Source organism: Pundamilia nyererei, unplaced genomic scaffold (assembly GCF_000239375.1).
Source record: "Pundamilia nyererei isolate P.nyererei 1_Seehausen unplaced genomic scaffold, PunNye1.0 scaffold00008, whole genome shotgun sequence".
Classification (NCBI taxonomy): Eukaryota; Metazoa; Chordata; class Actinopteri; order Cichliformes; family Cichlidae; genus Pundamilia; species Pundamilia nyererei.
Genome location: NW_005187409.1, coordinates 6,907,476 through 6,918,178, shown reverse-complemented (window position 1 = coordinate 6,918,178; position 10,703 = coordinate 6,907,476). Strand labels below are relative to the sequence as shown.

At 39.6% G+C, this 10,703-nt stretch overlaps 1 protein-coding gene across 1 annotated transcript in view; it reads right to left on the bottom strand.

The window, feature by feature from the left end:
• Nucleotides 1-387: 387 nt before the first annotated feature.
• Nucleotides 388-10,703, bottom strand: part of dock2 (dedicator of cytokinesis 2) — a 92,639-nt gene continuing 82,323 nt past the window's right edge. Inside the window, exons 36-51 of the mRNA XM_005723194.1 lie at nucleotides 10,309-10,399; nucleotides 9,327-9,434; nucleotides 8,833-8,922; nucleotides 7,708-7,812; nucleotides 7,033-7,174; nucleotides 6,545-6,626; nucleotides 6,331-6,415; nucleotides 5,872-5,958; nucleotides 5,460-5,636; nucleotides 3,776-3,859; nucleotides 3,531-3,668; nucleotides 2,926-3,053; nucleotides 2,563-2,770; nucleotides 2,294-2,399; nucleotides 1,498-1,646; nucleotides 388-1,086 (exon numbers count right to left, since the gene is read on the bottom strand). Of these exons, the coding sequence (XP_005723251.1) occupies nucleotides 1,024-1,086; nucleotides 1,498-1,646; nucleotides 2,294-2,399; nucleotides 2,563-2,770; nucleotides 2,926-3,053; nucleotides 3,531-3,668; nucleotides 3,776-3,859; nucleotides 5,460-5,636; nucleotides 5,872-5,958; nucleotides 6,331-6,415; nucleotides 6,545-6,626; nucleotides 7,033-7,174; nucleotides 7,708-7,812; nucleotides 8,833-8,922; nucleotides 9,327-9,434; nucleotides 10,309-10,399 (1,843 nt within the window). The 3' untranslated portion in view covers nucleotides 388-1,023. The remainder of the gene's footprint in view (nucleotides 1,087-1,497; nucleotides 1,647-2,293; nucleotides 2,400-2,562; nucleotides 2,771-2,925; nucleotides 3,054-3,530; nucleotides 3,669-3,775; nucleotides 3,860-5,459; nucleotides 5,637-5,871; nucleotides 5,959-6,330; nucleotides 6,416-6,544; nucleotides 6,627-7,032; nucleotides 7,175-7,707; nucleotides 7,813-8,832; nucleotides 8,923-9,326; nucleotides 9,435-10,308; nucleotides 10,400-10,703) is intronic.

The window sequence follows — 10,703 nt, the reverse complement described above, 5'->3', positions numbered from 1 at the left end:
CAGGTGTGGACAGGGTCTAAAACAGCCTTTCATAAGACGCTATAATCATGTTTATTTCCAATCTGAAATATGACCATTTTAGCATGAGAGTCTATGGGTACTGACTTTTAAAGCCTGCCCCAAGTGGTCATTCGAAGAACTACAGTTGTTGGCACTCAAGCATTGGCTTCATTTGTTTTACAGTCAAATCTCTCTTAAATTAAAAAGCTGTTCATTCATGAAGCTAAAGCCAAGATGAACTCTTTTTACCGTAAAGAGTAGAAGCGACTCTAACATTTATAAAACTTGGTATTTAGCCGGCACCTAAAGTATTCCTTAGGTAGAACTCTTCGTGAAAACCGGTGATGCAAAAAAACCAAAGCAAATTCCAAACTGTAAATACACTTAAACATTTATTTTTATATTTTAACAAAAGGTATAAAAAATTGTGACCAAATCATGCAGAAAGTAACTCCCAAAAGTATTCATACAGAAACACAAACTCAACATTGGGGTACACACAGCTTTGATGTTGTACAATGAGTTTCACAGTTTGTTGACTCTATTTGAGTTTATTAGACTTTAATATTTGTTGTATTAGTGCCAAAGCCTCGTGGCAACAAGTTCCAGTTTAAAGTCCTTTGGGAGGACACAGTAACCTTTGTGCTTTATAGAATTATTATTTTCTCATTAACTTCAGTGTCAACAATGCTGAAAGCCGTATAATGAGAAGCTTTTAATCAAGTGTGTCGGAGGGATGGTTTGTGTTTGCTCATTCTTGTAGAAGCAGAATTGATTGAAAAGCTGTAAGATGGCATTTAGCTTCACTGGGAATCACTTAAATTGCCAGGAAAAAGGTCACACAACAAAAATAGCCTTTACTGATAGGTAAAATCAATTATATTAAGGCAACAGCAACATTGAGACAGACAAGTAGACTGTGTGAGTCAGTGTATAATTGTGGATTTAGCTACAGGTCTTTGGTTTAAAAAAAAAAGCATAGTACAAATAAGTAAAGAAGACAAGAAATGAAAATAATACATTTCAAAAATGGCTATCTCTTTCTTTGGGTGCATCACTGGGCTTCACTTCCTCTGCTCTGGAGCTCTGCCGAAACAAACACATATAATGTAAATACAGGGATTTTTCTTAATGGTAAAAATGACCTGACATGTGCTCAAATAAAACATTTCAGCGGGTTTTGAGCTCCTGCTTGGAATAATTCAAGAGACTCATGCTGGAGATAAATTTTCAGTGCTACTTCTGTTAAAGAAAAGAGCTGAGATCTTCTGAAAAATATATTCGTGAATTCCTACTAAGAGGTAGTATACAGTTGACATCACTCATGCCTGGACATTAAACATGAAGCCAAACAGCAGCCAGTGAACCTACCTTGACAAACCTTGGCAATAGCTTGACACAGATAAGTAAATAGGTGTATTTCTGTTCTTTTTAACTGAAGCACTTATTCTTGAATCTAAACCCAGTTAACTTAAACAGGTTGGGCTATTACTCTACCTTGGACTTGAATAACAGGTTGATGACACCCTTTGAGCGTCTGTCTGCTGTTCGGTCAGAGGTTGCACACACCGACATGCTCTTACTGTCCCTCCTGGCTCTGGAGGACTCCACCTCCTCAGCCCCTCCTGCCACTGACAAGGACAGGCCTAGAGAGAAAGAGGGAGAGGGGAAAAAAATGAATGTAGTGTTTGTGTCCTCGTGATTACAATTTTACAGCAGATCTTGCACTGTAGCCAGGTGATTTTTTGTGACTAATTGGGCTCCCGCAGCTGTTCTGCCGATGACCTGTGTGCCCTAGCAACACTGGGGGCCTGTGAGTGCTGTATCTTCAGTGAGGCAGTGCAGCTTGTAGTTGTGTATTAACACCGCAGTGAGTGCTGTCTCAGCTGATTCAGTGAAGGCAGGAGGCCAGCGAAGCATCAGTAAATTGTGGCCTGATTCACCATAGTGCAAGGATGTGTAAATACAACAATCAGATATAAACCAGATGCAACTATTACATACTTCTGAGAAAATACAACATTCAAACTGATTTGCTGCCTTATATCAGAGTGTGTCTTAGGGCAAGTTGTTACTGTGCATTCCCCAGCATTCACTTTTTCTATTGCACACCATAGCATGCCATGGTATTTCTCCTATTATGACCTTGCTTGTGCTCTTTTTTTCTTTGAGTCAGCTTTCCAGAGCAGGAAAAATGCAGCACTTCCTCTTAGGTCATGATTTTTTGACTTTGTGGGCTTTGGTGCACCTCAGTCACAGTAATTCCATCACACCAGGTGGGTTTGTGTGTCACCTGTGATGGCAGGCAGCGATCTTGAGTTGGCATTGGTCAGCGCCACATTTACTTCATTTGGCTCAGACAAGTTGGTGTCACTGCGGAACTCCTGTTTCTTGGACAGCTAGAGGGAGACAAAGATCACAGAAAACTCAGACTACACTTCACAGAAACAGAGCGTTCTATTACTTAATCATGTCTTTACATGCAACCTTCCCCTCTTTTCTGTCTTTGTACCTTTTTCTCACATTTTCCCCACATTGCTATCCATCATCACTAATTCTCACCCGTTTGCATTCCAGTGTACTGGTCCGTTCTCTTTCCTCTGTGATGAAGATCATGCTGCTCCTTTTCTTTTTCTTCTTACTCTTCCTCATTTTGACCTCTGCATCACCCACTGTCATCATGCTCCCCTCCTCACCTATACTAACACTGCCACTGGAGCGTGGCAGGGTGGCAGAGCTCCAGGAGATTGGAGACTCAGGAGGATTGTCCCTGGGAGGAGGCAGGAAGGTTTAGATTAGACATTCAAAGGAAATCCAAGCTTATTATCATATTTGTGTGACGCTTTTTCCGTAAGACTTCATGTATACAGTTTAAACTGAGTGTTATCTTGACTCACAGTAGGGGTTCGAAAATGTGCATGTTACCTGTCTGCATGTGTCTTGGTTGGCGTCCCACACTCGGATCCCTGCAGTGAGGAAATCGAGATGACGGACTGACGAAATGATCGCAGCATGGAGCGTGGACGAGTAGACTTTCTCTCATCCAAGTCCGGCTGGAGAGAGAGAAAGACAAATGTGAACAATATGTAGATTAGCCGAAAAAGATATCGTAGAAAAAGTGACATCTCTAAAAACAAAAAGAACAAGAAAAAAGTAAAACTGAGTCTAATCACTCTTAAAATGGTGTATAATCACTCTACTCCAGTTTTGTTTAATTTCTCCTGAAAGGCAGTGCCAATTACAAGTTAATGACCACATTTGCCCCCGTTAAAACCATCCAAACCCTGTTCTAGTTGCAGAGAAATTTAAAAGGTACAAATCCCACATCAACACTCTTCTCACAGCGTTTTCTGAGTACTTTGATCTTTAAATTCGCTTGGGTCAGCTAATTTGCAGCTTAATTAGCTCTACACTGCTCTACCACAGCAGCTCCATGTCCAGCTTTGCAGAAAAAAAGATATTCTGGATTACGGAAGCATCATATTTTAGTAGAAAACTTAGGATTTTCCTACATTTTTCTTTCAGCTTACCAACTCTCTCGCTCCGTACTCCTTCTCCACTTTCTTTTTCAGCTGTTTGAAACACTCCTCCATGCGCTCATGGAAAGGACGCAAGTCCTCTGTCACTCTCTTCCCATGGAGGGAGATTCCTCCACCTAATAATGGGATCTGGAAATAAAAATGCCATGGTGTCAGCAGAAAAACACACACACACACATATAAAAGTAATGACTATATATGTTGTGTACATGTATTTGAGAATATGTATTAAGCACCTGCCATGCGATGAGGTCCTTGAGGCGAACCAGCTTCTCTCTGTCCTCCTGGTGATGCTGGGTGTACTCTTCAGTAAAGAAGGCCTGATACAGAGGAAATATTATATAACACTCATTTTAAAAATGATAAAAATCGATTACTATTTCACCAGCTAGCAAAAATGGTAATTTACTACCATCCTATGTGGAATATTATAATACTGAATGGTGTGTGTGGAGGCACTTAAATGATAGTCAGATAAGTACATTTCATTTAATGTCATTTGGACTGCAGAAACTGACTTTGATTATATTCAGTGAGCCTCAGGAGGTGATAAAGAGTTTCTTCTTAATGGATTTAAGTTCATCATGAGAGACGAGTCTTGCATGAGAGCACTCTCTTAAGCTCTGATATCTGTTAAAGGACTTACTTTGTTACGGTGAATCTCCGTCCTTTTTCGCAACCCCTATTTGGCTGTACGTGGTATGTGTTACAATAGATGGCAATAGAAATATATATATATATATATAGCAATATAACAGCTTTATGCAGTGGTTCTCAAACTTTTTCTCTCTCAATCTGATTTAATGAAAAACAACGTGTATCTAAAAGCACTTAATTACTACATTTCAAATATTTAAAGGCATCACAAAATTCACAGAAAACCAATTTTTTTTCGACATCCTAAGCTAAGCATTGAAGTTGTATGACAGCGAGGTTTTCTAAAAGAACTAAAAGCAATAAAAAAACTTTACTCAATTTTTAATAAGAAACATCTGTAGAGATCAAACTCTTTTCCAGGCGAAGTCTTTAAAGACTGCTTTGTTTCAGAGTCATGAAAGAAAAAGAAGACTCAAACAAACATGTGGTTCGCTTTTGTTACACTTTGAACACATATCCATTTCCTTTTGTCTGCCACAAAATATCCAAATCTGGCTTTATCCTCACAGTAAATGTGACTGTGCTTATTACTTTCAGTTGGCTTTTGATGATAGCTAATTGTGACTTCAAAATATTGAACACAAAAGTATTTACTGAACTTAAATTTTGTATTAAAATAATAATAATAATTATGCAGGAATGATTCTCTCTTTTTTTTAAACAAACACATGCACCTCATCCAGTTCTCCAAGGTTTCCTGCAGGTACTAGTTTCTCATTTTAGAAATCCCGGTTTAAGCTACAGTACTTTGTTTCCCCAAAAGGTTACCACAGCAGATGCATCTGTATGTTTGGCACATATTTTTATGCTGAATGTCCTTCCTGATGAAACCTTCCAATGTAGCCAGGGTTGGGATCAGGTCTAAGGCCACACTAGCTTGTGTTTTATTGCCAGCTGGTGAGCTTCTGCCCCTCCTACTTCTGAGAAACTCACTAATAAACTCTTTTTAAGCTCAGTCATGTTACTGGCTTGTTGAAAATTAACCTAATTAGTTACAAGATAATCCTCCATCTGTTTCAGGGTCTGTTTCTGTTTACTCTTCCAGCCTTTTGTTCCCACCGCTCCAAAGTTTTGAGCCCTTGAGATGTGTTATTGCCATTAAGTTCAAAATGAGTTAATTTTTAAAAATTAAATGACAAAAGGTCTTAATAGAGTTTTCAGAATCACGGCTTTCTGTTGTTGTTGTTTTTTTAAATTTTATACAGCGTCCCAACCTTTTTGGAACTGGGTTTGTAATATTAGTGATGATCCTTGAGAATTTACCTTTTCGTATTTTGCAAAGCCACCCATGACAGCTGGGTCAACGATGCCGTTGAGCAGCATGGAGAGAGGGTTGATAGGAAGGCTCCAGTCAGACTGGTATTGGTTAATCATCGTTAAAATCTTCTCATTTGTTGACTCCATGGTCTCTATGGCATTCTCCAAAGGAGACAAGGTAGTCTGGAAAGGGAGGCAGACACACAGAAAGAGTAGAAGAAAAAGGAATGAAGGTGGATGGATGGAGAGTTTTCAGATCGGATGTGGGAGACGTATAATAAAACCTTTAAATATTAAACATAAAAAAAACCCCTGTAATCAGTGGTGTTGAAATGTGAAACGCATTGCACTGGAGATAATAACTTACAGCAAACATACAAGTCAAACATGGAGAACAAACATGGCCCTGTAGACTTACATGCTTCATGTCAGTTGCCTCAAACCAGCGCAGGATCCCAGGCAGCTTATAGACAGTGGTAAAGGTTGTGCGCTCAATCCACATGGACTAAAAAAAACCAAAAAAAAGTATGAAAACAGAGAAGCTGTCAAATAAATCTGTACCACTTGTGAATACTCTGATATCATATCTTGCATTGAAGCCTGAAATCTTAACAGATGCTTGCTGCACAATCTTATTTATTCTAATCTAATCATACACCACAGTAATACCGGAATCTGATGCTGCATCTCAAGAGCTCATCTGAAACCTTTAAACACAAGCCTCAGCATATGAAAAATCCTGCCTTTGAATAAAATCCTATTATTTTATATATTAGAAACTCACAGTTTCAGACTGATAACAGTTCTAGTACAAAAGTCCTTGAAATGCTTTCATGGTCCCTGTGGTCACACATTTCATTTTAAAGACATAACTCACAGCAAACTCATTGTTTGGGTCCACGGGTCCTTTCCTCACAGGTCTGGAATAGTGAAAGCGCTGCACATAGTTGGACTTATAGAAGCTGAAGAGGAAAGAAATGAGTCAAACAAAGACAACAGAAAAATCATGCAAAATGAGGCACAATATACATTAGGTGTACATATTTAAAACCTCCAGTTCATTTTTAAGCACTAGCTTGAATGGCACTAACTTGATGATCTGGTCAGGAACGGGTTTGTTCTTCAGGCGAGGAGGGATTTCGAGGACTGGCTGCACTGTAAAACACTGGATATCTGTTTTGGACTGCTCAGAAATAAACATAAGAGATAGATTCTCAGTATCTCTGTGAGTGTACAAACTCATAGTGGAGGGATGTGTTCATACAGAAGTGCATCAAAAGGAACAGGACAAGTAAACTAAAACTAAAATGAAATTTTAGTTTGATACACAGAGATCTGATGGTTGGTTAAGATGTACTGTGGTTCTGGGTTAAAAGGTCCCTGGATATTTAGTACTTTCAAATGTGTTCAGTGACCCAAATACTTAATAATCCCGAAGGTGCTGCATGTGAATATTTTATGACTTCTATGTGTGCTGGAGAACACTGTAGACCATGCAGAATATTAAAATTTTCTTCGTTCAATATGCATCTACATATGACTGTAAATGAATAAGTGTGTAATGCTGCTTGAAGGATACACTGAAGTGGAGAGTTCTTGATATCGTCCCCTGGCATGGTGGTTGTGTTGAGACGCACGGCGCTGGGGAACTGGCTCATCAGCTGGTTCTGGAAGTCCTCTCTGCGCTCATACTCCTTACCACGGTGGATAAACACCTTGTCCTGAAGCCAGGGGGAATAAACCAGTGTTAATACTGATAATAAAGATTAAGACCCAGCTTATCTTCACAGGAAAGTTCTTTGCCTATTTAAACTTCCTTAAATAGGGCAGAGTCCACCTAGAAATGGCAGACACTGAAATTCTCTCAAAGACTCAAAAGTTGGACCTGATCACCTTTGACTGCCCTCTTATAAGCTGAGTACTGACTTTGTCTTACTCGTTACCACAGCAGATTAACACACATAATCATAGCAGAAGCAATAATCATTGCAAAATTATATTTCTGCAGCCTGTTGCAATCAACACATCCAAAATGTTTCCGGAGGGTATCGTATGTCCCACTCTGCTAGATACCTGCTGGTGCGTTTTAAAAAAAAACTGTAAACAGCTAAGCTTAACTGCCAATAACGTTTTTTAATGGAAGACAGTTAGGATTTTGTAAATGGTGTGAATTCCTTAATATCTACTTTATGAGTGTTTCTGGTAACAATTTGAAGTATTCTCTAACTCAACTGTGACACAGCAAAATACAAACCCTGAGGAATGGAGGGTAGCCCTGTCCATAGTAGCCCACTGCAAAGTAGTCTGGTTTAGGCCTCAAGATCTTCATAATATTTTCATAGAACTTGGCTTGTTTTTCCTGTAGAGAGACAGAAGGAAACAGAGGATGTGTCCAAGGGAGACTTTCAGATGTGCACTTTGGGCAGTTTAATCAGCTCATGCCAATGACAAAGCTACGCTCAGCAGAATGCCGGGCCTGCGAGGGTGATAGATGTAGTGAAAAAAAAAGCACACCCCATCCAAGGGCAATGTCTGTCATTTATATAACCACATAAATTCAGCATTAGCTGAGAGAGCTTCTGCTGCAGTCATATAAAGAGAGGGAGAGATTTTTCCATTGTTGGGAAATGTGTGATTCTCTTCGAGGAGTGGAAGGAGTTATTTGAGTGAAGGGGAGATAGAGGAGAAGGTGGTGCTAAACCAAAAGTTAGTAAATGGGAGAATCACTTCTTCTGTTGTGCAGAGGCAAGAGATGAAAGAAGCGGAAGTGTGATTGAGATGACAAAGTGAGGGCCAGGAGGACTTTGAAGTAGTTGAAGACTGCTAATGAAGAATCATAATTTTGGGGTCATATATTTATGACACGCCATAAGCTAAAAAAAAACTTGATTTAAAGGAGTATTTTACATGCCGAGTAAGCTTTAAAAATAGCTGTTAATGTTTGAGTGTGCAGATGATGTAACAATATATTCAGAGGCAGTATTGGGGAGTAACGGAATACATGTAGCGCCGTTACGAATTTAAAATACAAAATATGAGTAACTGTATTCCGTTACAGTTACCGTTTAAAAAGGTGGTATTTAGAATACAGTTACTTTGCTGAAATAAAGGGATTACACGGTGGTATTTTCCTGTTTCATATGTTTGGCTATGCCCTCTCTATTTTTGGTTACTAGATGACAGTACATATTTATATTATTATAGGATGGCACTCCCTTAATCAAAGACGTGATAAATAGCCTGAATTCTCTTTCTTTTTTTCAAACACCACCTTAAACCCCCCAAACATCTAAAACATCTATAAAAGGGAAAGGGGAAAAAACATGCAATCATGAATGCTACACAGAAGACATGAACCCCTGTGATTGTAATGTATTACCAGTCTCTTGCTGAGCAGCTCGTAGTCAAAGATCTCATTTTCGTACTGCTCTGCAAGTTCCTTACACAGAGTGATGGCCTCTTCCCACATCTAAGCACACAAAGGAAAGAAACAGAAGTGTCCTTCATTACACCATCTGCTAATAAATCGGGCACAGCTGTCGTGGTGGGAATTCATATCATGAAAATGTCTGTGTCCAAGTCTCTGTGGAGTGGAAGGAAGTCTCTATCTCAGCTTCAGAGAACATGAGACACTCGGGGAGAATGCAAAATGAATGTGACACTAACATACAGCACAGTGATCATGTGTGGTTGAAGGATATCTGTTTTGATGTCTCCGATATCCTCGAGTGAAGCAAATAAGAAAAAGAAGACAAAAACGAACAACAACACACGGATTTTCATTAATGCAACTGAGCGCTAATTAGCACTCAATTAATCACTCAGTATCGGCACAGCTAAGCAAATTTTGACATTGTCTGAAACGATACCGACCTTGCCCTTGTCAAAGTAGTCAATGATTGTGTCGTAGAGAGTTTCTTTGAGCTGTCGCTGCGTTTGGGAGCCGTGGAACTCAAACTGACTGCACATGTCATCTGACCACTGCAACAGAGACAGAGAGGAAGTAAAGAGATATGGAAGAAAAGACAAAGATAAAAATAAAATGAGATATTTCCGAAGGGAGGCCCAACTTGATATTGCTGAAACAAAAGAAAAACTTTGCCTTCAGGACTACTCTAATTTCTGCTGTGCCATTTATCACAGAGGAACAAAGGGAGAAGAAGTACTTAAAGCTTACAGTTTCATTGTTGTAATAAATCAATATTAGTCCTAAGCGGAGCATGTGCAAAAACAGCAGCAGAGTGCCCATTTATTATATAAATGAGACAACTGTTTATCTTCTATTACATAAATTACACAGAATTAAATTTAGAAAAAAAAACAGTACATCATGATTTTTAAAACTGTCTAATCTGCTTAGGATAGCAAAGATTATAGCATGCTGTGTGTTCCAGCCTGTTGTTTCCAGTAGTGTGACCGGAATGACAGGACTGACCCTGCAGATAAATGGAGATTATAAAAATTGTTAAATAGAGTTCAACTGCTTTGATGTAATGAGACACACAGAGGAGATGACGAGCAGGGGATGCTCAAATTCATGTGTCTTATAAAAGAGTTGAAGCGACATAAGAGGTCAAACAGCCTCAGACTCATACATGCACATCCTCACACACACACACACACTGGGCAAGTGCACAGCATCAATCACCATAGCGATGTAGCTGCAGTAGACGACGCAATGCCATAAACTAAACTCGGCGCTTCATCATTTGGAGGCCAGCGACGTAGCAACTGTTTATCAGCTAATGCAAAACTGTCTCAGTTGTGGCAAGTGATTAAGAAGAACAAGACACCGGGGCCAGCATTAAGCAACGATATGTGTCTTCATATGCGTGCATGTGACTGTTTGCCCCACCTTGAGCAGACGAGAGTGGAGCAGCAGTGTGTACGCCGCCTCTGTGTAGTTTTCACACTCCAGGTGAAGGTCCCTCAACTTGTAAAGGTACCTGAGCACACACAAGTACAAGAAAAAAGAAAAAAAGAAGGCACACTCTTTAAACAAGAGAATTAAACCTTATTCCACTAGGTGCCACTGTTGGGCAACCTGAAGACCTGCAAAGGAAGCATTAGCCCTCTTTCTCTCTCTTTTCTCTCACTCTCTCACCCACAAACACACTGGTAGACACCCTGAAATATGTACTAAGCTTAGCAAAAGGTCATTACACACACACACACACACACACACACACACACACACACACACACACACACACACACACACACACACACACACACACACACACACACACA